General features: G+C 36.9%; 1 protein-coding gene across 2 annotated transcripts; it reads right to left on the bottom strand.

The window, feature by feature from the left end:
• Positions 1-4,808: 4,808 nt before the first annotated feature.
• On the bottom strand, positions 4,809-5,653 carry LOC117563734 (heterogeneous nuclear ribonucleoprotein A3 homolog 2). 2 transcript variants are annotated; one of them, XM_052002505.1, is made up of 4 exons: positions 5,447-5,653; positions 5,227-5,387; positions 5,048-5,148; positions 4,809-4,996 (listed from the first exon to the last, which is right to left on the bottom strand). In XM_052002505.1, exons 1-4 carry the CDS (start codon positions 5,540-5,542, stop codon positions 4,926-4,928), a joined length of 429 nt encoding a protein of 142 aa, XP_051858465.1. In that variant the 5' UTR covers positions 5,543-5,653; the 3' UTR covers positions 4,809-4,925. The 2 variants fall into 2 exon arrangements, with proteins under 2 accessions (XP_051858465.1, XP_034098106.1); XM_034242215.2 differs by having other exon boundaries at positions 5,200-5,387; positions 5,447-5,651.
• Positions 5,654-20,694: the final 15,041 nt, after the last annotated feature.

Genomic DNA, 20,694 nt, shown 5'->3' with positions numbered 1-20,694 from the left:
TGAGTCTGAACCCTTCGGGTTGACCGCCTGCTGCTGCTGTTGTTGCTGCGGCTGCTGCAGCAGTTAGTCCCTCAACTATGGCACCTAACACTCACTCACACACTCACGCATTGACTGCCCCGTTACAAATTGTTGTGGGCGTTCCAAATCCGCTTACGACTCGCCTTTCTCCACACACACACATACACACACACATACACACACACATACACACACACATACACACACACTCACAGACGTCACTTACTTGTGGCGCATCGCATTTCATTTTCCATTCGAATTTTTGAGCGTTAAATCGCCAAAATCGTTCGTTAATTTTGACATTTCTCTATTGTTTGCTTCTGGAAGGGAGCCCAGTAGAGGGGGATGAACTGAAGACCAATGGCCAGCTGACCCCTGACTCCTGACTATTGACCACTGACCCGCAGACGGGGTTGACACGTCAAGACTGACACATCCATGTGGGTGGAAATACTCAGATGGAGGATGATTGCAGTTGTTCGCATTGTCCGATGGCTGAGATTAAAAATTTATTTTGAAATTAGCTCAATTGTTGGCATTGCTCCCTTTTCGCCCAGTTATTGCTTCCTTTTTGGGAAAAAATAAAACAATACGTAAGATAAAATACAAATAATGTTGATGCGCTTCTTACCCTGTTCAAATTGTGAATGACTGCAAATGATTTGAAATATTTCTTGATTGTTTTCTACGAACTCGCGTAACGAACGCATTTGGCTTTTAATTTCTAATTTCAAAAAAAGTCCATAGAGGGTGATTTCATAAATGTGGCTAGAGAACTGGTACTCGAAATGATAGACACTAAGATTACTTCTAGTTTCAATAATTGAAATTCCAAAAATAGTCATCTATGAAAAATATCAAATAAATAGAACTTAAATAAATACATTAAGAATTCACGAACTATGTAAATCAATATTTTAGATTTTATATTGTCCACTATAAACTTACATTTTTATATTTTCTTGTATTGTTATTATATTATGACCTATCATATCTATAGGTACCTTTGAACTTATGGAAAGTTGACTATATTAATTCCAACATTATTATATATTTTGGAAACTTTTTACTTGTACTTATAAAAGTTATGGACTAGATATTATTAATATCTGGCCGTTAACTTCTCAAGCTTAGACAAAGCAGTATTCTTTTTTAAGATGATTAAGTTGATTTAAAGGTTTCTTCCGTGATTTAGGTTCATTGAATTTTTGTCAATCGATGCATTCGAATGATATTTTAAAGTAAAACCTTCGCACTGACCACCATTATCTGCAAGCAAACTGCAACCCTCTGATTCGTGAGATGGATCTAATTTCAGAATAGCCACCGGACATATCAATCGGGTGTTAAGAAATTGGATCGGTCAGGGGTCAGTGATAGGGACAATAGCAGAGAGAGTGAGGGGCGGGGAGGAATTGGGACTCCCATTGCGGGTGTGGAACTTCGACTGCAACTGGGACTAGGACTGGGTCATAAAACCCGAACAATAGCGTGTTAATGGCAACTTTAAAATGACACCACTCCGTCGGCAGTTGCGGGTTAATCGCTGGCCAAAAGGGAACCACCCGCCGTTATCAACGGGATTTGACGGAACCCGCCTTTTTTTCCGAGTGATAAATGCAGTTTGTCGTGACGGGTGGGCAGCCAATAGAGTTGTCAATGCGCTAGCGCTATAGTTTTCAACAATTTTCAACTTGTAAATTTAGACTTGGCAACAAAAAAATACATGGATAAAAAGGGAAACCCATTGGAAAGCTACCCTGTGGCAAAAAAGATAGAAAATAATTTCCCCAAATATTATCGGGGCTTAAGCAAGAAGTTATTCAAAATATAGGTATATATAGTTAATGACTTCGTTAGAACTCCAAAATGTTGACCTTAGTATACCTCTCCTTGGCCATTAGCAGACAATATAGATCAAATGTTCTGAATTGTTGGTTTGTCGAATGTTTTATGATACAATTACATTCAATAGAATTGCCACCCAGAATAGTTGCATATTTATGCCACAATTACACACACACACACTCATGACACACACACACTCTAACATAGAATATCAGGTGATGCTTGAATTGTCAATTGATTTTTGCGGTTTTTAACAAAAATGTTTTACAAATGCTGCACATTTTTGCCATTTGTTGTGTGTGAGCGTGTAGATGTTGGTGTCCCAAGTGCCACGCCCTTTTCAACACTATATCCATGCAACAGGGAGGCAGGTGTTGCAGTAATCATTGTTGTTGCCCTGCTGTATAACTACTAGTTGTTGTCGACTGTTTGTTTTGCTAACCAAAGTGTTGATGTTGTAGACCACCGACGCGTTTCTTTTTTTTTGCCAGAAAATCATCAAACCGAATTACATCAGTCAAGTATACAGATGTACATAGTGTATAGTATTTATGTATTTCAGATTTATTCATTTATAAAACAGATTCGAAGAGGTTTGTTTGGCTTAGATGCAAATCAGTGAAGTTTTATAGCCAAGTACCTAAAGTAAGGACAATGCGAGTAGTCGCCGTTTAACGGTCAGTTTACTTCAGGTTTACTTACGCTTACATTGGCTCAAAATGTTAATGTACCGCCCCATAAAACCAACTTCATTACACGGCACTAAAAGTAGCCGCAATGGAGGCAGCTCAACAAAACTAAAACCGAATAATATAAAAACTCAATTAAAATTCAAAAGCCAAAAACCAGCAGAAAACTGAATACAGAAAAAAATGTGCGGTGCGTGCTTATCGTCGATGACGACTCTGACTCTGACTCTGAACCCGAATCCGAACCTGAACCCGAACCCGATGAGCTCGATAAAGCGACAAAAGGCGACTACAAAATAAATTAAAAATACATTTTACCTTAAATGTGGCACTTTGAAAGGCAAAACCTGAGAAGAGCACATAATAAATATAAAATAAAAATAAAAACACAATTAAATAAGTGCATAGAAACCAAATTCGTTAAAAGAAGCACACGCACAACCTGAGAAACAGTCCAACACAACAAATACTATATAAAAACACACAAATTAAAATAACACCAAGCGATTTCAAGTACTTCAACGTGAAAGGGCAAGACGAACCCAACAACACAATCAACGATTTTTTCAGGCCCCCGCTGCACGCCTTGCCCCATTGATTCAACCGGGAAACTTGGGTTCAAAGACAACACCAAATTATGTAGTTGTCCAAGAGCTTCAGAGCTCTTAACGAATTTGTACACTCTACATGGAAAGTCTTACCGTAGGAAACGGTAATGGTATTTATTTATTTTTATTCTATTATTTGTCATTCATATCTATTCTATATTTTTTCATGACAATATAGTTATTATGAAAAATATTTCTTACATAGTAGAAATTTATGAAATGTAAGTATTAGTTTATTAATATAATTTGGATTTATGAAAAACAAAAAACAATTTTTTTAGGATTCGAAAAAGAGTTGAAAACTTTGAAAATGCATTTCAATACTTTTACAACCTTAATGATTTACCATCTTCTTTTCAATATACAATACAACATTTTTGAAGAAAGATTTTAATCTTAAATTGCCAATTTAGAATAAAAATCTTGATTTAAGATTTTTTTCAACCTACAAATTGTAATTCAAGATTTTTTTTTAATTAAATAAATCCATTTTTCCCGTCTACTTTTTAATCTAGATTTTTGCTGTTTGTGCACATATTTCTATTCTAAATTTCAAAACATTGTGCTGTTTAAAAATCTTTCTTGTACAAAAGATAATTTAAAAAAAAATTTGATCAATTAAATTTACCTAGGAAAATATGTGATATACATATATATACATATATATTTGTCTCTTATAAATTAGAAATTTGTAATATATTTAACCAGTTGCGATAAAGAGTCTAACTAGAATTCCAATCCTTTGTTAGAGTATAAAATAGAGTTTGGAGCAACTCACACTGCTCTATTCCTCTGCATATCTGACGGATGTAATTGCCGGGGACGTGACTTGCATTAATGGGACGAGGTGAGACAAGGTGTGAGGCACGTTTTGCGGAACCAACTGAACCAACAGAAGGCCGGAGGAGGTGCGAGAGAGGTGCCGATGATTTTTGGAGCACAACGAAATGGTCTCATAACTGGAGCAACCACCAGACAGTTGACTGAACTCGACGCACGGCGCGCAGCTCGAGGCGCGTGAAACATGGAACATGGAGCATGCCGCATGGCGGGCGACATAAATTTGAAACAAGAGTTCTAAAAAAACGAAAAACGAAAACCATGAAACGAAATGCAGTCGAATGTTCGATGAAAAATGCGTTCGGTTTACCATTAATCCACAACCATGATCCAGAGCGACAGATCATTACACACGCGCGCTCTCGCGCTTTTGAAATTTATTAATAAAAAATTCTTGGGAGCTAGGAAAAGCGAGGCGGATGTACATAGGATGTGGATGTGGATGTGGTGGAGCGAGGCAGGGAACACGTGTAGTAGAGCAGGCCCTCCTCTACCCTCCCTCTACCATCTTCCATGCTAATAGCGCCCCAGGCGGTGGCTCATGCAGTTGTTGCAACGCTGTAATTTATGGCAGCGCTGCCAAACGACATGCTAACTAATAGAATCATCATAATTTATACATGCAAATGCATTGCGCATGTAATTTATGCACCTCTGCACCCACCCTCCATCCCTCCCTCTGGCCATCCCAGATTATCAAGATCCGCGTTGACAGGGGTCACAACACCCAGCAAACTATAGGTTAATAGCTGACCTCCGACCCGGACAGGGCAGCGTTTGAATAACGATTGCGAAAACACAGTTGCCATTGAAGGAGTCTTTATTTAATATAGAGGTGCATTCCATTGGGACTATATGATGTGGAAATATCTAGGATATCGACTGGAAAACGGAAAGAAAAAAGGGGCAGGGAAAGTAATTACTGCCAGTTTCCACCGTAGCCGCTGTTGGTACTACCTTGCCCCATGCCAGCGCCAGGATTTCCAAGACCTGCAGAGACCAGATGAGATCGCAAGTAATACTCGAGATTCCGATACTCACCATTGCGAGACATGCCGCCGGGATAGCCTCCATAGCTATTGCCCATGGCATTCATACCCATCGCCTGACCTCCGTGCTGCTGCTGCTGGCCCATGGAGCCACTAAGAAGCAAAGCAAAAGTATAAATAAGTCTAATGTGTGTTTGCACTTACCCCTCTGTCTTGGGGAGATTCGTATACCGCATCATTGACTGGTTGTAATCATCGAAGGGACTGGGCGAGGCCTGACCTTGAGGCATTGCAGATTGATAGCTCTGTCCCTGATTCGCCTGGTTTGAGTGCAACCACTGTTGTCCTCCATCGAAGCCCTGTCCCTGACCCATCTGCCCCATTTGACCCATCTGCACGTGAGGAGCTTAGTGATCATTTCCCAACTCGAATATCACTTCTATAAACTCACCTGGGGATAGATGGGCATGCCTTGGCCGCTTCCTCCATTCCCTCCCATGCTGTAGTTCCAGTTGAATTCTGCACCACCTGAATTACCATAGTCCATCGTGACTTTCTTTCAAATAGGCCAAAAATGTGATCGACAAATTTATAGCTCTTAAAAAATATTTTAAATCCTACCAAAACATAAACTACTGAAATGTTAGAATACGAATGAATTCGTTTCTGTTTCTTTGCATTACATGTGGAAACTTCAAAGACAGTCAATGCTGTGTCTACTAAATGATCAATTTAATCCAAGTAGTATTTGTTTTAGCCTTAGACTATAAATGGACATTATTATTTAGAATTTGAATTAAAATTGAATGTGTCTAATATAGATTTTTTATTTAAAAACATAGAATCAAGTCTAATAATTTTATATAAGTTAGAAAATATTTTTTATTTTGTTTTAAAATAACGTAAACTTAACAGTACTTTATATCTTGCAAGAATTTTTCAATATTTTCAATACAATTGACACGAAAATTTGAGGTATTCAAAAACATGCCTAGATTTCAGTTTTAATTCATCAAACTATATTCTATACTATTTGGATATCACCAGATTTCTATTTTAGGACCTGATAATAAATAGCGTTATTAGAATATTATGCAAAATTACACATAGCATTCCATATTGAATATTTAAATTATTATTATGGACGCTTATTTATTTAAAATGTTTCAAAAATTTAAAATATTTTCATTGAAAAAGTATAAAAAATACATTTCATTTCGAATTTCAAGTGTCTACCCCAGATATCAACTGCGACTTGCCACACAGCTGTCAGATGCAGTTGCCTGTGAAACAGATTCTTATCCCCTGGATAGAGACTTTGCTAAAGGTATTATTGTTAGAAGAGAAGAAAGAAAACAAAGACAATATCCCGCTATGCCGAGGAGCAGAGACAAAAGCAGATGACCTCATAAATCGCATCGTTATGATGTTCATAAATATATAATTGTTTCATATTCATAACGCTGATGTTCCTCTGCAAAAGATAAGTGTGCATTTGTCCTTGTGATGCATGCAATCGCTGTGAAAACATACCTTGCTATATTACCCTGACTTGCATAGTTTTTTATGGCCAACAATATTTTGAGCAGCTCGGCAAAGCGAAAGATTTACGAGCTAAATACACAGACTGCTTTTTAGAAGCAGCAATTTAAAAGCCATCAAACGATGTATCTACAACCTATATGCGATATAAACGTTTTAGTTTTCATTTTCATTTTCCTTTTCGTTTCAGTTTGAGTTTTAGTTTTCGTTTTAGTTGTGCCGTACTTAATCCACTTAAACGGCATTCGTGCGGTTTCCATGGATCTCGGCCGTAAAATTGTTTTGTCACCTGTTGAAACCATTTTTTATTTCTAATTGAAAATATGTGAAAATGTGTCGAGCAGCAGAAAATTTCATAAATTTTATTGTCACGCCACGCGACACTGCAACGAATCTTCCCCCTCCATCGTTCTGCTCCCTCCTGAATGAATGTCTTCAAATGTTTTTCCTTCTCTGATCTGTTATTTTTATTTTTTCTTATTTATAGAATTTCTTTGCTCTCATTCGATCTCTCTCTCTCATTGTCTATCTTTGTGTCTAGGAAATATGATTACCAAAAGTGCGTCGAGTTAGTTTTGGCTCTCTGCAGTCGATTGCTGGCAATTAACACCTTCCTTTTGCCCTCAAGCAATGCACATTTGTCAGGGCCTTGAATTGGTCTTGGGGGGCGGTCTAATGTTATTCCAAAACATTTTGATTTATCAACTCTTTTTAAATTCCAAACATGAAAGCATCTTTCACAACAGCAACATCTACATCTACAACTGCCGAGGAGTCAACGGAGTCATTCACATTAAGCCAAACAAGCGCATAGATACACTCGAAACGATTTAACTCTTTGACCCCACCCACACACACTCTCACACACACGCACACCGTTGTGAACCCCGACCCTCAACCCCCGGTTCTAGCACACACAACTGAGCGGGCCTATTAAAAAATTGTTTATGAAAACAAAACATTTCCAGAGCAATTAATCATCAGGCATTGGCTGCCGCGTGGGGGAACAGCATTGCCCCTCTCCTCCTCCTCCTCCTTGACTCTTTCCTTGCCCCTTTCCCTCCACCTTTCGTTGATCGCTGCTCATGTTGATGATGATGATCTCCATGGCCGAGTCCCATTTCCACTTCCAGTCGTAGTCGCAGTCGCAGTCGCAGTAGCGCAGCTGGCATCATATAGCTGCCAATGATTAAGCAAAGTGCCTCCAATTTCCACTCGACAATCGAGGAGGGGAAAGTGTTAAATGCCTGCCAATTAGTGCCGCCCGTTGTCTGCTTCAATGATCTGCTACGCTCGTTTTCCTAATTGGCTAAAATATGAAATGCTGTTCAATTTAATCGGCTTAATTAATGGTTTATTCCCTATTTGAGTAGGAGGAACTGCTTAAATGATTTTATCTTTAATTATACAAGTTATTACAATAAAGCAAGTGTAAATCTATATTGTACAATTAGAGAATTTTGAAACTAGCACCGGAGCAAGGAGTTGGGATAAGTCCTTTTGAGCACTCTTTTTTTATTTCTTTTTTATTTTTTTTATTAAAATACTAACGAAATGCTAACAAAGATAGGTGCACTGTTACCTAACTGGGCAACTTAAGTAAATCAGAAATTATAAACAGAAAATTAATTATGTCAGCAGCACATAAATATAAAGTAAATAAAGATTATACAAATTGAACCTAAGGATATACGAGAAATTTATGTAAGCACTCTTACAATTCTGTACTACATTCAAAATATATATATATATACTATAAAATATACCAGATTGTCAAATAAAGCAACTTAGGCCCGACTGCAGTAGGTGTTCTTTGCCATACAAAAGTATTTCTATTCGATAATTTTCGATTTGTGGAGGCGGGAGTGGGCGCGGCACAAATTTGAAACAAACTTGATGCGCGTGCAAATATTAATATAACAATTGTTGTCGAAAAAATAATAATAGTTCAATCTCTTCTAGTATCTGAGATCACACGGGCGCACTATTAACTCTGATCAAAAATATATATACTTTTTGGGGTCGGAATGCATTATTCTACCTGTTACACAAACTTAACTTAACTAAAAATTACAAATGTTATATTTAACATAAGCTTATTACAAGTTAGTGGCGTTAGGAAATGAATGAAAAGGATTGCTGTCAATAATTTTTTCTTCGCAACAAGAAGATCATCATAAATAATATAATATAAGTGCAGTTATAGTTGTTAATGTTAAATATATCTGTATAGTTTTTGACGTTTCTGTCATCCGATTTTACGAATCAAATTAATGTTACAAGAAGTTAGTACGAAAAAAGTCTACAATTTAAGTAACAGTGAAACAATCTTAAAGAAGCTTTCTTAATTACATATTTATAATAATTCATTATTTCAGCAAGTAAGATTCCCAAAGGTTTCATTAGTTGGCTTCGAAAAATAGCTTTACTGCTTATTTATTGTCTGCGAAATAAAAGTCTCACAAGAGAATAATTGAAAAATTGAATTCTCCTTTCACATTAGTTTGCAGTTTGCGATGAAAGATGGGAAATGGGAAACTGCAAAATGGGAAAATCGCTGCGAGAGCAGAAGTAATGTCATTAGAGGGCAGTTATTGACATCGGAAGTGACTGAACGCACTCATAGATGGCACATTAGCAATCACTGGGTGACAATAACTTGGCATTGAAATTGGCATTTGCCTGGCTCCCAATGGGAGGCAACTAATGTTCTGTTTGGTAGCCTTTAGTTTGGGTGTGGATCTGTCAGTGTGGCAACAATTGCGAATGGTTATTGTGTGCATTTCATAGTTATTGCTGTTGTTTTTCAATTTTTGAATGCGTCGCAGGACTCAGAGGGCAGATTGGTGGTGAGGGCAGGAAAGAGATGTCAGCATTGCGAACATGACACAATTTAAACTGCTGACCTTTGTCCAGGGCAGGGGTTCAGAGGTCCAGAGGTCCAAGGTCTCTCCATCTAGACACCGCCCGCCATTGTCCAGCATTGTTCAGATGTCCGGTTTATTGTTATTGTTATTATGCGAGAGTTTTCCCTGCAACTGTCAAACAGAACTATTTGGCTGTGACTGTGGCTGTGTCTCTGGCTCTGGCTGCACTTCTATGGCCCAAAACGAGCGTGGGGTGGTTGGCTGCAGAACAGCACGCGTCGCTTGCCACATGCCGCATGCCACTATTCTCCTTTGGACTGCTAATGACGAGGCCAGACCCAACGGAAGCCTGTTCAAGTGCCTCTTCAAATTGTGCCACTGAGCCCGAAAATGACACCCGCACGATATACAGAGACGGAGACTGAAATCCGAACAGAGCTTCGGACACTGCGACATTGGATGATCATCCCCAGTTGTGTCGAAGGAGTCAACTATCATAAAACTGGCTCTAAATGACGCAAGGCTTCATTCAGCTGGTTGTTGTTGTCGTTGTTGTCTCATGACAAGCAGCAAAAACCAATAAATGTCATCAAATTTATTGCTTTTGATTCAACAAAATTCTTTTGTTTGTTTCGCTTTACAATTTTACAATATGAACCCTCCAAGTTAGCGATTGACATTTGACCAGAACTTTATAGATGATGTGTGTGTATAAACGCAGCCAATATCTCTGAATAAAACTGAAAATAAATCAATAATGTGCGTAACATTTGTAGAATTAAGATATAATCAAATATACATCTATATATATCAAAGAAACTAGATATTATGATTATTATCAATCACTTGTTTATCAAATATGACGTTATTTAAATGATCACTCCAGTATTATCATAAATAATAAATTGCAAGTTATCTGTTTTAATTTATTTACTGTGCTATATATTATTGTTATTGTCCATTAAAAGAATTTGGAATATCATCTGATTCGCAGGCTTGATATATATTAGACCCTTAGGCAGAATTATCGTTTGGGTTTCCAGTCGCCGCATTCTTTATCTGCCTAGGCTAGCTCCATTTACTTGCCGGTTGCGCAGTAACTATGACAGATATGAGTCACATCTGAAGTACTTATTGGAATGCCATTGTTGTTGTACAAACATTAATATATCTTGTATATGGGACACGTATCCTGCGGGCGAGTCAGCGCTCCCTCAACAGATGCCCATGCTAAAGTACCTTCAACTGTCAACGCATCGTCAATTCTATTTTTATGTTTTATTTTCATTCTTTTTTGTCTCAGGTCTTTTCTTGTTTTCTGTTTTTTTTTTTGGTTCTTGGGTTGCTTCCGTTTCGCTTCGGCTCGTTTCGTTTAATTTCTGCTTCTTTTTTAATATTCGAGTGTAATATTTCAGTTTTTTGTTGCCTTGTTCGTGTTGTCATTGAGGAGCGTTCTATGTTTTGTTTGTGTTGACAATTTGTTGATTTTTTGGTTTTTACAATATGTTCGAGAGAGTGTGTCGATGTGTGTGTGTGTGTGTGTGTGCAACCGCTAAATAGCTACAAATTTATGATCGTAAATAGGATCGTAAATCAATATTTAATGCATTTCCATTTGTTCCATCTTGGCTAATGTCAACAACCAAATTGATGACAACAAACCCTCAGTAGGGGGTGACCCTACAGCACAAAACTGTTGATGGGGAGAGGGTGGGGAGGGTGGGGAGTAAGGCAGTGAGGATGAAGGGGAGCGGCGGCAAATGCTGGTAAATTCATTTGGCATTTTTGCATAATTTCGTATATCGAATTGAAATGTGCAATAAATCGAAAATTCAGCTCATGCATATGTATGCGTATACAGCTTACATATGTGTAATATTAGATGTAATATATACACACACACACACACACACATACATACGTAGTATACTACTAATGCTTATCGCATTTGTCGCATGTTTGGTTGCAGCTTTGACGGCAAATCCAATTTAATACGCTTAAGTTCTTACTTTTTGTTTTCCTTTTTGGTATTATTTACTCAACGAAGAAGAAGACGAATAAGTAAATAGTAGAAAATAAAAATTTCACTGTATGTACATACATCCACAGCGATAGCTCAATTTAATGTTATCGATTTTTAATTTTCCTATTTAAGCTTTTTGCAGACTTTGTAAAAATTTGCATGTATCACCTCCCATCATTCTCTCTCTTTCTTTCTCTCTTTCCCACTCGCTCATCACCAGCACAATCTCCCGTTCTCTCTCTTTCTCTGCAGTCGCAAAAACAATAAATACTGTTAAGGCTTGTAATTTAATCGCATTTGTATCGATGCTTTTGTTTTTCTGCTTTTCGCCCATTTCCCATTGTATTTTTTTAATTCGCTTTTTCCTTTTTACATCGAATTTAATTCAAGGCATAGAAAAATAGTTATACATGCGATACTAAATACATATGTACATATATGTATTGTACATACATATATACATATGCATTTATATGGAGCACCCTCCTAGCCGCTTGCCTCATGTAGGAGCCACATGTATGAGAAGCCCCAAAGATGCATGCCCCGAGCCGTTTAATTTGCATTCGTTTTCGTTGTTATCGATATTGTTGCGGTTGCTATCTCGATGTTATGCTTGTTATTGTAATTGTTGTTATTCTTGTGCCACTAGTTGTCGTTGTTGTTCACTTTATAACATAGTTAGATGGGAATATCAAATGAATGCACTTGGCGCCTTAATTGGATTTCATCTCATAAGCAAGCCACACACAAAAGCGTGTCTGCAGCACTTCAAGAGAATCCAGACAACTAATCAATAATTATGTAAAATGTCAAGCTATCTATTTTGTTTATATAAGTGACACCTTTTCCATATTTAGTGAAGTAACTAATTAACAAAAATTATAATTTTTATTATAAATTGTTGTTAGTTGAAAAACAAAAAGCAATAAAACTTGTTTTAATAATTTTGGACAAACATTTAGGTTATAATTCTATTTTGTACCACCCATGAGAAGTACTTCTTCTGCTTCTAATGGAAATTATTAAATGTACATATTTATCAGCAGCCGATATGTCAGATTATTCAACAATCTAAATATAAAGTGCTCCACTTTTTATTACATATTATCATTATAAAGCAGTCTTCAGAATATGTCAATAATCTTAACCAAACTACGTTTTTAAATTAATTTGTGTTTTAAATAAACTTTGCCCGACTGTGAGATACTCGCTTCTAATTTCCAATATTATTAGTATTATTCAGTATATACTAAAAAATGAAATATCTATATATTACTTAATTTAAAATATATCATCCATTGCTACCCAATTTTTATAAATGCAAAATGCGGTATTATTCTTAACATATACCGAATAAATATACTGAAACATAATTTTAATTGAAAATACACTAGATTGTTAATAATATTAGTATCACCCTTATTAGACATAGAACTTAGGATTCTTAGAGGAATTCTTAGAGGAATATTACTTTAGAATAACACATTGAGATTCTTCTCTAGAGCGGCGTCTATGTCTATGTCTATGTTATTTTGAAGAGCCGTTTAATGGTCTCGGGCTAAATTACATCAGAGATATTTCACGCTTTAATTAAAAATCGAAATTGAACTGCCAATAAAATGTTTGTTAACCAACATAACCGCATCTGTTAATGTCTGTGAAGAGGGAGCGCCGCAGTTGACGTCGCAGCCGCTGTCGACGTTGACTGTGTGCAATGAAGCCCAAGCCGAAGTCGAAGCCAGAGCCATACTCGATACTCATAGTCCAGACACTGAGTGTGTGTAGTATTCTGCCATGCTCGCGCAGTCTGCTTTATCAAATTTTGATAAAGAGTCAGGCCAATAAATTAAATGTATAAATTCATTTAATGAATTTCATTTTTATTGTTTCAAGCCCACCAGATGGACGACCTCCCCTCCATCAAAGTAGGTGAAGTGACTGTGTGTATCTCTTTGCATGCGTGTGTGTGTGTGTGTGTGTGTGCATATTAAAAACCATCAGCGTGTCAATATGTAATTTGTGTCGTCGTCAACAACGAACGCAGCGAACAGAGCGAAAAACTCGGAAATAAATAGAACATAAATTAAATATCAATAAAAAGCGGTCGAACCCAACGTTCAACGTTCAACAACCAGAAACCCAAAACGTACACACAGCCGAGAGCTATAGAATTGGCATCGCATATGGCGCATATGTGGATCGGAGATCTAAGAAGATCCCGAAATTGATTTCGAGCCACCCGAAGGCGAATGTGTTGACAAATTTTCCTCTTTGCTGCGCCGCATAATGCAGTTGACAATGCCAGACAAAGAGCTACTGTTGCCCCTGGAGAGCACTCGTGGAAAAGTTAGCTAAGAGTGCCTGGGATTCCTTGAGCCCCGCTCCAGGCTAGGGATTGGGATCGCATCGGGCTTGGGCTCAAATCGTGTGCAATCAACCGCAATATCTTAAACAAAGCAAGCAAAATACCTGACGGATGAGTTGTTTGTGCAACCTAATGAAATTTCGTGTGCCCGTGTGTGTGTGTGTATCAGTGTGTGTGCTGAGGATCAGCAAGGATCGCTGGCAAGAAATTTGTCAACCGCCGTTTTGTTGGGCTCGAGTTCATTAAGCCCGATTCCAATCCCAGTTGACAATTGCGATCCCTCCATTAAATACCTACAATATAGTATGTCCGTCTTTCTGTTGTCGTCGCTTTCTTTTGAAGACTGAAGAAATTATTAAGGATTTATTATGATTATTATATTAGGGGCACAGCATGTGAGCCATCGTCTCACAATGCTATCAGAATCAACAATGGCGACACGCACACCGAAGAGATTTGTCATTCGTTCGGATGAGAGAATATTAGTTTACATATCAATTATTTCATTGTTCGCTCCAAAAATGAAATTTCTCCTCATTTTTCCAACCAAATGCTCTTCATTTTGTCGCATCTATTGTCTGTTTGTTTTTATACTTATCTGTATCTTGGACAATTTGACAATTTGCATTACACAGAGATCGGCACAATCCCATGCAATTTACAATAATTGTTTGTGCAATGTGGTTTCTGTTGGCGCCTCATGGAAATATGATATTATCTGTCTTTAATTTATGGCTGCTGTACGGGAAATTTGTTTTCCTCATCGCCCAGAAGCGTTGCACTAAATGAAATGCTATCGATTACAATTGGTACTTGTGCATCAGCAATAAATTGTTAGGAATCAAGAAGATATCTTGGGATATATTCGTGAATATGTCATTCAATTGTGGTTTGAGGTAGTTGTTCCGGGAATGATCAATCTCAACTGAGGAGATCAAATTTCTATTGCATTTATAATGAATATCTTTCAACTCTATATAAATTTTAACTTCTTACGAAACACAGGGAAACACAGGGAATTAAGTTAATTGTAAGTAAAATAAATATGGTTAATTTAGTAGGAATATCAAGCGAAATATTTCAGAATTAAATAAGAGCTATATACTATAAATAATAGAGAAAGCACACAAAATCAAACTAATTTTAATTTAAATATTTGTAAACTAGGCATTTCGAAAGTTTTCTATTCCTGTTATACAAATATTAATATTGTAAGTATTATTGTCACCATTCTTTTGGCACCTTTTTGAATTAAGATGAAAAACAAAAATAAATTAATACTTTGCCAAAGTGAAAATGTTGAGAAAAGAGCAGTTTACTGTAGTGAACGTTTATTTCGGAAGAGTAACGACAGGTTGTAAATAAAATAAAAATAAAAATAGTAATAATACATAATACATAATGACAGAATTTATTGAATAATTATTGTAATTATATTTGTGACAGCTTCAACACAACATTATTAAATATAATTATTTTTATAACTTACAGCCTAATGGAAATGTCCAGTTAACTACACTTCCATTAGGCTGAAAGAAAGAAGGATTCAAATCCGACCCCGTAAAGTTTATATATTCTTGATCAGAATCAACGTATGAAAACGTAGATCACAGAGACTATAAGAGATATATGACAAAAACGGTTGCTGAAGTTGGTGCTTACTTGTTTTTTGTTGGCAACTTGGTATATTTTGAATGTAATAGTACATCGATATACCAGATATAGTTTTGGTATTTTTAGTATTGTTTAGTATATTAATTTGGTATTTTAAAAAATAATACTGCATTGTTTTCCTTTTATTGACAGTGGATAGCGGAGATGTCTCTTTTTACTTGTTATTCTTAATATCAATCAGTTTTATTTTTTATTTATATGTACATAAATACAAATTAAATACAAAACTTAAGCTATTAGATCTAAGTTCTACTAAAAATTGTCAGATGACTTCACGGAAAACGGAGAACGAATTACCGAAGTTTCGGAATGCTACTTCACAGCGATTAACGTGTACACTCATCTAGATATTCAGGTAACGTCGCTGCTGTGTTTAATGAGTACATTAAAAAGGTATCAAAAATATTTCAAGAACCGTCGGGAAATTGAAAAATTGTTCATTACGCATTCGAAACGTGAGTCTAACTTTAATTTCAATCAAAATCTAAATTATATGAAAATGAAATAAAAATGTGTAAGAAAAAAAGCAAAACACACAAACATTATTCACTTGGCTCTCGTCGCACTGCATTTAAATGAGGGAGGAGAGAGAAGAGAGGGAGGTGACTGAAGCTAATGGTGTGTGAATCGGCACATCAACTATTTCACATTTCCTTTCATTTATACCTCCTCACCCCACCCCTCGAGGGGGTCATAAATACGACTGAGGCAAATCTCTCTTAAGGTGCCGCGCCATAAAAGGATTTGCATTTGAAATCGAATTTCGGTTATGGCTTTAAAAATTGCTCAATAAAAATACTGAGAAAATCCGTGCATAAAGTTACATATGAGCTTGTCAAATTTACAGTCCCCCATCTTACCCCCGCTCCCTGCTTCTTCTTTCCCCCCTCCATCTTCTTTCCAACATCAACGTCAACGCCGCTGAGCTCACGCATTACGCAAATGAATTTCGTGTTTCGCCTTAAACTCCCACACACACACACACACACGCACACATTCATAGGTATAGACTGGCTGTACTTAGGAATTAGCTGAGGACACACTCCTTCGACTGGCTTAAGACTTTTGTTACACACACACACACATACCTCATTGGCACCCTTGAGACCCCTCGAAAGCCACCCCCGCTTCATTCCAAGTTGACGAACTTTATTGTTACTCGTAATTTGCCACTGTGCGTCTGTTGCAGGGTGCAGGTTGCAGGGTGCGGGTGCTGCGACTTTTTTAATGTACCCCATCAAAGTGCGCGTGTGTATGAGGAGTGTCATGCACGTTGGAAAACATATGCATATAATTATTTAATTGAATTAAACAATTTCGTAAATGGTAAATGATGCGACAATATGGACGACGACGCTTTGCAGCTTTCGAAATCGGCATGTCGCCCGGAAATTTGCATAAATACATAATTATTACCCCCGAGTAAGTTGATTTTGATGGTGCGATATTATTGGGGGTAGGAAAAGCTTTTATTATCAATAAGAGTGAAGAAAATATTTAGGCAAACTTAAATTAAAATTAAAAATATATGAAAATATGTAAAGATATAGGAATATAGTTAAGAAATGCAAAAATGTTATTATCGTTTAAATATACCTAACTAATATACCAAAAATGTAAGAAAGTTACAGTCGAGTGTGCTCGACTGTGAGATACCCGCTACCCATTTTTAATAAGGACAAAATATTGCGGTATATTTTCAAAATATACCCGAAAATACAGTAAAATACTAAAAATATACCAAATGGTATGTTTGTATATATCGATACAGCACACCATTTCACCATGCGATCAGATTAAAAATTAATCGAAGTTATTAAAGAAATACTTTGTATGGGCCAAAACGCCTATTACTAGGGGTCTGAGTTGCTTTGGCCGATAATCTGGGACATTGTGCCGTCTAGGATATATTTTGAATGGTTTACTATATCGATATACCAAATATACCATTTGGTATATTTTTAGTATTTTGCGGTATATTTGGTATATTTTGAAAATGATACGCAATATTTTGCTTTATTAAAAATGGGTAGCGGGTATCTCACAGTCGAGTACACTCGACTGTAGCTTTCTTACTTGTTTGTAAGAGCGAAATGCTTTTATATTGTATTTGTAAAATAGAAAGAATATAATTAGTCTTGTTTATATATTTATTTAATAAATGAAAATTTTAATTATTAGGCTATTCGTTTTATTTCGATTTACGTGAGCGGAGGTGGGCGTGGCAAAATCAGCTTGCGACAACTACAAATGTAAACGAAGAGAAATTTTAGCTCCAATTTTTATAGTCTCTGAAATTTGTTTGTTCATGAGGACTTTGCCGTTGACGGAGTTCAAGAATATACTCATATATATTTTTTACTATTCCTGTTGGCACACAGTTATAATTACCTTCTACCTTCTATCTATAGCGGGTATAAAAAAAACCAGCAACAACAATAAGTATTCGATCACAATGCAGGATATGAGATTCGCATTAGAATTATAAAGGGATATTCGCCATGACAGAGACACGACAATAGGATCGCTGAAAGTGTGTGTGTTCATGAGTGTATTTGTGTTTATGTCACATCACCTAAACAAATAGTTCGCTCGAGAGAACGCGATCAATGAGAGAATCTATCTTATGTTGCCGCTCTCCCTCTCACTCTTTATTATTTATCTGTCTCTCTGCTGTTTGGTTTCCTGTTTTTCATGTTTTTTAACTCTTTAGTGCAACTGCAGCGAAATAAAAAAAATGAGGTAGAGTCTGGAGTCTGAAGTCTGAAGTCTAGAGACCTTGCTCGACATCTGGCAATTGCTGTATGCCAATTCGACACCATAGAGGGCACCACATAAGCGACGATGGAGGCGTGCCAGTGACCTGATTAACATAAAAATAAAACTTTAATGGAAAAAGGGGAAAACTGCCCGCAGTTTTGTTTTTGTTCATTTTGCTTTGTACATTTAAAGTTCAGTTGTTGCTTCTAGAATATTTAAGCCTTTGGCATACATACGCACACACACTCACACACAAACACACATAGAGCAAGCGAGGGAAACCAGAGACTTTTGGTATATAAGACAACGACTGCGATTCGCCTACAAACGCAATGGAAATTCGAGTGGGAAAACGAGGAAAGCGTCGCCCACATACAACAAGTGAAACTGCGAGACGATGGCGACGATGGTGACGGCAAAAAAGGCAGACAGGGCCGGGCGGGGGTAGGGTGAAGAGGCAAAGGGGGGGAGACTCTGACTGAGGGAGCACAAAGTTAGTTTGGCTTTTTTGGCTGACAAGAGACAAGGAAAGGAGCTAGGGGTAAGGGGTAGGGAGGAGAGCAGCCACAGTTGGCAAGGACGAAGCTCGTTTAGAGCAAGCGGAAATTGTCACCAAAAAACAGAGACAAAATACACACACTTACATACATCGCAGAACACATACATAGATATATATGTATATTGATGTGACAGGACAACGGACAACACTTTCGCCTGCTGTGCGGGGAGGTGGAAAAAGAACAGAGTGGTGGCCGGGGGAGGGAGTGGGGAAAGTTACTGCCTCATAATGAAGGCAGCTAATACATCTTGTTGATGTTGCGGGAACCCGCTGAACATAAAGAAGCGCCAGCAGACATGTCTATTTGGGATACTATCGATTTTGTCGTCCACCCACCAACACCAATCCTTGTGTCCTCGAGCCCAGACAACACAGTCTGCATAGCTGCCGGATGCGGCATTGGCCTCCAAGCTATGTCTTCCCTTCTCGGCATTTAAATGCAACAATTGGCATTTCATTTTCATCTGTTTGCCATTTAAAGTCACAATCGACGATTAACTAATGTTAAGCATATGAAAATATTGTATAATAAATTAAGAAAGCTACAGTCGAGTGTGCTCGACCGTAAGATACCTGCTATTAATATATCGGAAAAGTATTAAAATATACCAGAGGCTTTACCTTGTATATTAATATACATAGTACTAAATATACCATATACCACAAATTATACCACATTGTCTGCCAAAGCAGTTAAGACCCGTATTTTGTCCCTACAAAAGTATTTCTTAAATAATTTCTCCAATTTATATCTAAACGTAACCAAATTTTCAGGAATCTTTAATACTAAATTGTATAATAAATAAGAAAGTCGAGTGTGCACGACCGTGAGATACCAGCTATTAATATACCGAAAAAATAATAAAATATACCAGAGGCTTTACTTGGTATATTAATATAGTACTAAATATACCATAGAGCATAAAATATACTACATTGTCAGCCAAAGCAATTAAGACCCGTATTTTGTTCATACAAAAGTATTTCTTAAATAACGTCTCCAATTTTTATCTAAACGTAACCGAAATTTCAGGAATATTTAATACTGTAGTTAATAGAGACAGGCCTCATATTGAAATCCTTCTGCCACGGATACATAGCTTCCTTAATGCCAGCTCTAGCAATTTTGTAGGACATTATAATGAGAACCCAACAACTTTTTAATTGCGTTAAATTTCTTAAGAAAAAATGGTTTAAATCTAAGTTATTTCACTTGCTTCCATAATACATAGAAAGTTAGTTGAAACCAAAACTGTCTCTTTATACATTTAAGAAATTTTAATTATTAGAAATTCATTTAAAGGAATGATGATTGATCGCATCTTGATCCCAGTATAAAAACTAATCAATATTGTATTTGATAATAAATGCATTTTGTTTATTTATTATAGCAAACTATGAATTGTATTTCTTTTAACCAATTGTTTATTTGCGTGTGCATGAAAATAAATTAAATTTTCTAACAAAAATTTAAAAGTTGACCTTGTGCTGGCGCTGAAGCTGTCACTCTGGGTCATTTACTCGATTTGCTGTTTAATCGATTTCTTTGTAAACTCGAAACCAATGTCAACAGCCTTCAGACGCGCACAGAGGCAGACTGAGATACAGATACAGATACTGATACAAATACAAACACAGATGGAGAGACACAGACATGCAGATACAGATACAGATACAGATACACAAATAAGCAAATTCAAGTGGCTGCCAAATAAAAAGGAAGCTAAAGAAATTTTTGTTTTTTAGAACTCGAAGCGAGAAAACATTTACACACTTAAACGATGCAAAAGCATTTGAGCAATTGGCATGGAGCAAGGGAAAATAAGGGAAAACGAAGAAAAACTAAGAAATTTGTAGTGCAAAGAGTGGCGTCAAAGGATGCAAAAGTGGACGACAAAAGGAGCGGAAA

This window comes from Drosophila albomicans, chromosome 2L (genome assembly GCF_009650485.2).
Source record: "Drosophila albomicans strain 15112-1751.03 chromosome 2L, ASM965048v2, whole genome shotgun sequence".
NCBI classification, from domain to species: Eukaryota; Metazoa; Arthropoda; class Insecta; order Diptera; family Drosophilidae; genus Drosophila; species Drosophila albomicans.
Note: the sequence above shows the minus strand (reverse complement) of the source record. Positions and strands in the feature narration are given on the sequence as shown.